Here is a 5,615-nt window from a genome sequence, read left to right on the forward strand (position 1 = left end):
AAAACTCATCGCCACTAATTTCTTATTTTGCCTGAACTACAAGGCTTTCTCTATGGATTTAAGCATATTCTGAGTCTTCCTAAGCTTATCTTGTATAACAGGTTGTTCAGAAGACTGCTGCGACCTTTGCACCTAGGGCTTCCACCGCATCAAAGAACCCAGCAGTACCCGGGACTGTTTTGTACACTGTTTTTGAAGTTCAAGGTTATGCCTCAATGTTGCTTGGTGGGGCACTTTCGTTCAATTTCATATTTCCATCGAATGAACCTGATATATGGAGATTAATGGGGATGTGGTCCATTTGGATGTTTTGTAAGTGAATGCTTCATTTAGTGTCCTCTTTACATTGCATATTGGGTTTGAGACTTCTTTAGTCGTCTGAGAACTACTTAATTTTTGTATATCTATCTTCTGTTTCCGATCCTTGAGAACTTTCCTGTTTGTTACATCAAGGCTTATAGGTCCACAATGTTGATTCTTGGAATTTAGAATGATTGCTTATTATCGGAACTATATTTTTCAATATCGTTCGTTCCAGTTAAGGAGACTGAAATGTTTCTTTTCCCTCTGCATCTGTCTTAAGTGTATGGAGAATGGGGAAACAGTTGATCACTTGTTTTGTCAGTGTTCCTTTGCCAATAAGTAGTTTCATTTTGCTGAGGGTGTGTGTTTCATCTGAATTGCCTTTTCCCCAAGGATGTTTAGGGCTTATGTGGTTTTTTGCTTCCTGCTTCTTTTGGAGAAAGAGGCAAAATTTCATGGAAAGCTATGTTACTGGAATGTTTATGGTGCCTTTGGGAGGAGATGAATTAGAGATTGGTCGAAGAGGCAGTCATAGAGAGGATCACCAGGGGAGTTGCTTTCTGGGCTTTAGCAGATCAGCTTTTCAAGGAAGTCCCAGTTTTCTATTTGTTCAGAATGGAAAAATATCATTTTCCCCTCGGAGATGGAGTGTTGGACAGATTCAGAGGTTGACATCTCCTCCATTTTGGTGCAGTTTAGCTTAATTTTGATGGATGTTTTATTGGGAAACCTGCGTCCATCGGGGTTGTAATCAGGTTTAGCTTTGGTGCCATTGAGAGAATCTACTTGGGACCAGTGGGACAGCAGGACTCTCCTGCGGTGGAGCTGCTATCCCTTTACATGGGTCGGATTTTGCCACCAAGGAAGGTTTTACTAACATAGTAGTGGCAGGAGACTCAACTGTGTTTGGTGCTTGGATTACATCTCTTGAGGATTGCCCTTGGGGATTTGCCAACATCGTGAAACAAATTAAGTTCTTGGTTTCTCAAGTGAACTGCTTGTTCCAATGAAAGCCTAGGTCAGCTAATATTTGGCTTACATAATGGCTGAGCAAGGTGTGGTGAGACCTAAGTGCTGCTCTGGGTACTGTTTTTTCCTTTGTAGCATTTCACATTATACTTTTGGTTTGGTTTTTGGAGGGTAATTTATGTTGCGTTCAAATTTTGGGTGTTATGTGTTGTTGGGGTGGCCGGGTGAGTATCTTTGCTGCTTCTGTAGTTTGTACTCTTTATTTTCTTTGAATTTAATAAAGTTGTTGCTTTAAAAAAAATGATCCTCTGTGATGCCTAATTGAACTTTTATCTACCTTTGATACCTTTGAATCTCCTTGGCTCAAATTTTTCACTGGAAAAGTAGTATCATGTCCAAACAATTGTCCAGTCTTAATAGTCACTCCATCGATGCTGTTGACTTGGTTTTTTGCTTATTTCTTTAGCTTTTGATGTGTTGTTATATGGCTATACCTGAGGATGAGGCATCATTTTTGTGATACACTGATACTTGGTAGGTGAGAAACAGACCAAGTAGTTCTGTCCTCAAAAGGCATTCAGAATTTTCATTTTTGTTTTCCTTCTCTGAATTTGTTGTGCAGTAACATAACACAGTCTTTGTTGGTAAAGTTGTTCAATCTCAATTTGGTACACTTTCTTTTTATTATATATATATATTTTTTGCGAATTTAAATCCATGGGTTTAGGTAAGAAACAACCTTCCACTTAAAGGTCTTGCAAAATAAGTAGTTGCTACTGGCCATCTATATGGACTTGTGGAGACTGGATGATGCTAAAGACTGCTGGCAACCTTTGACCAGCCATGCTATCCATTGGTGAAGAGGAGTTTGTCTTTTCTGGCATTGTTTCAATTTCCAACTGTTCATCTGGTTTTGATGGATGTATCTATCTCTGTGCACATGCATGTGTGTGTGTGCTGGCTGGTTTACATCCACGTAGAAAATTACATGAATGCAGAATGTGCGACCAATGTAAATATTAAGTAGCCAGGTTCGATATTTCCTTCAAGCATCTCAATTTCCTAAGCATGCTAAAACCTGATAAGCTGTTTTGCATGAATATTGACTTAGTTTTCTGAGCTGTTAAGTTCTTTTCACTTCTGTTTATAATCCTCCTTTGTGTTTTCTCATATCTGCAGCAATACCTTCCCTTCGGGCTCGAGACTGCTCAAAAAATGAGAAAGAAGCTCTCAACTATCTTTTTCTTCTTGTTCCACTACTAAATGTTCTAATTCCATTCTTTTGGAAATCCTTCTCAGTCGTCTGGTCTGCAGATATTATAGCATTTTTTGGGATGTATGCATGGAAGGTACGACTCTGTTTCTTGGGTTTTCTCTCATTTTGATTTGTGATTACCTTCTTAACTTGTTGCTTGAAATATGTTTATCTTGTTACAGCTTGGCTGGCTGCAGAAGTCAGAATAGGTGCATGATATAGTGTGTTATGTTCTTTGTCAAAAGGTTTCTTCAACTGGCTTCTCTTTGCTCATAGAAAAGCTGTATGACTATCAAATTGAAGTGAGTAGTCTCTCTTTTTTTTGGTGGGAGAGGGGGAGGGGGAGGGTTAGTGTTATAGTTAGTGATTGGTCATCCATTCACCGTGTATCAAGTAATCCAAGGTAGTTGGGCAGTTAAATCTCTCTACTTGGTCACATGGTCTCTACACAAGCGTTTGGGCCACGCCTAGGTATCTACCCAGGGGGCAGAGGCATTATCTCACGGTACCCTGTGAGAGGGTGTAGGAAACACCACCAAGTAGAGATCTTTTTCCATATATATATTTTCCAGTTCTTTATGGATAGGCAATAAAAGGTTCTCTGGTACCAAACAGATTGCTGAAGTTGAAGTAACTTGGAGAATGTAAAGGCTGATATAATTGACTCATGACAGTTATTTATTCATCAATTAAATGATATTTGTAGTTGTCAAATTTTTTTTTTAATTTTTATGTATTTGCTGCCAACATTGATGAATTCCATGAGCAGCTCCTAGGTGCAGTGAACTCTCTCCAAAATTAGATAAATAAACAAACAAACAAACAAAGAAAGCAATCCCAAAGTTGGACTTTGAGGTGAAAAGAGCTTATTATTTATTTTCATTGATAAGGTCAACCCATATAAGAGAAGCCTCTGTGCCCAGTACACAATGATACCGGCATGCTTGATATTCCTCTATTTGCATCATTCCAATCTGATGGTGAAAACAGCTCCCATGGTTTGAGGCCTTTCTTCTGCTCTCTCTCTCTCTCTCTCTCTAAGAGATAGAGAGAGAAAGAGAGAGAGAGAGAGTCTTGATTTTTATCTCCACCAGGTACGCCTTCTGTATATGTTTCATTCCTATTATTTTCCTTCAAATATCACTAAATTTAATCATTTTGATTTAACTACAGCCCTCTATGATTTTCACGCTTTCTACCCTTTTTTAGCAGTCAAACATCTTTGGAGTTTGGAGAAGTATTGGCATGGATTCCAAATATTTGCCATGTCAGTTCAAGTTTTTAAGGCAAAATTCTGTAGCCAGTTTTGAAATTTCAGTACTAGAGACAGTGTGTACAGTAGTAGTCTGGAGTAATTAGAAGTGCAAATAGACATACATGGAGATGCATACTGTTGTGCAAAGATTTCTGCCGGAGAGAAATCTACTGGTGGCACATTTGATATGCTAATAACTAGATGGAATTGGGGAATAACGGAGATGAGACTGCGAAATACTCTCTTTATTGAATATCCAATATTGCTAATTGAATTCCTCTACATGAGGGTCTAGTCCTTAATTTATAATGAGGGATGGGATCTTGGACGATCCTTGCTATTTCAATAGTTTTCTTTTCTGTGTGCACGGTTTTAGAAAACTCCCATTCTAGTTTGGATTCCCCACAAATCCTGGGATCTTCGGGATTCTTGAGACACGTGGGATCCTCCTTTGGTGGTTATGTAATTGCTGTGGTGGGGCCTAATTTTATAACCGTCGTGCGCGTGGGAGTTTCCAAGCGCGCCTGCAACTTGCCTTCCTTTATGAAAATTGGGGAGTCCACGTGTATGGTCAAGATTTAAAGTACGAAATATGGTGTATCATTTGCCCCCTACTCCCTTTACTGCAGTTGAGGTTGAGGGAGTAATGTGATAAGCATCGTCGATGGGCCTTGATGAATTGTCGAGAGCTCGGATTGCTAGTCTGAGTCTGACTAACACGGAGTCTGGCCTGGTTGGAGATGATTCTTCTTCTTTTGGACCTTTTTGCCCTTCATTGGTTATCTATTCATGCGCCGCCACTAGCCGCTGTTAGCGTGTGGGAGCAAAATATCTGTCGCCTTTTACGCATTTTGAGGGTAAATTGATGGGACGTCATAAAGTTTAATTTTTGAACTTCTTCACTTTCCCGGTGTTCTTTGATGATGATACTCTCTATTCGAAGTCTAGGTCCTTTCTTCTCCCTGTCATCTGATCCATTAAAAATAATCGTGCCTTTGGATCTAACGGGGGTTACGAGAGTGTCCCCAAGGGTATAAAATGTTTCAGCCTTCCTTAGTTTTCTTATCTCATCGTCTTCAAGTTCCTCTGTCAAAGATATTTCTTCGAGTTCTGCCTTAGCATTGTTCTGTGCCTTCCTTCTTTCTTCAATCGCAATCTTCTTTGTTCCAAGTAAGTGTTTTTCTTTCTTTCTCTTCTTTTTTATCTGCACTTCCTTTCTCTGTTTGTTTATATCTGCTTCGGGGAAATGGGAAAGTCCAAGAGAAATTCTTCTTCCCAAGATGACTCAGAAGTAGAATCCCTGTTAAATGAGGGTGAGAGATTGTTCCACGGGGTTACTCAGGAAGGAAACTAGGGAATCCCCCGTCTATCACCCCTAGACGGAGGCGCAAGTTCTAGAATCTCCACATTTGTTCCTTGGAGCTCCACTGGGGCGTTTGTCGGCACCTTCAGCCTTGAATCCATGAAACGGCTAGGTAGGAAGGGTTATCGAGTTCGACAACCGCAACAGGACCCTACTATTGGAAAAGGGGTCGATGAGATTCCCTCCATTCTTACTGACTATAATCTTTTGGAGATAAAAAATGTCTACGCGATTCCCGAGGAGGTTATTCTTAGAGTTCCATCTCCCGAAGATAGACTGAGTCAGCCCCGACCTCGGGAGGTGGGGCTTATCCTGGACGCCTTTGAAGCGGGGTTTCAATATCCCCTTTCTCCTTTTGCGGGCTGACTTCTCAGGCATTATAAGATAGCTCCCAGCCAACTGGTTCCCAACAGTTGGAGATGTGTGGGAACTTTTTTAATCAAGTGCTTTCGGTTGGGGAGATGTCCTTC

The 5,615-nt window shown here is 40.4% G+C and overlaps 1 protein-coding gene across 1 annotated transcript; it reads left to right on the plus strand.

Moving 5' to 3' along the window:
- Window positions 1-98: 98 nt before the first annotated feature.
- LOC122659469 (protein RESISTANCE TO PHYTOPHTHORA 1, chloroplastic-like) lies at window positions 99-2,787 on the plus strand (the record flags this gene model as incomplete). The annotated part of the gene is made up of 3 exons (XM_043854577.1): window positions 99-312; window positions 2,452-2,621; window positions 2,710-2,787. Coding segments are annotated over 3 exons (411 nt in total), but the record flags the coding sequence as incomplete, so codon positions are not given.
- Window positions 2,788-5,615: the final 2,828 nt, after the last annotated feature.

The sequence above is a fragment of the Telopea speciosissima genome, chromosome 4, assembly GCF_018873765.1.
Source record: "Telopea speciosissima isolate NSW1024214 ecotype Mountain lineage chromosome 4, Tspe_v1, whole genome shotgun sequence".
Taxonomy (NCBI): domain Eukaryota; kingdom Viridiplantae; phylum Streptophyta; class Magnoliopsida; order Proteales; family Proteaceae; genus Telopea; species Telopea speciosissima.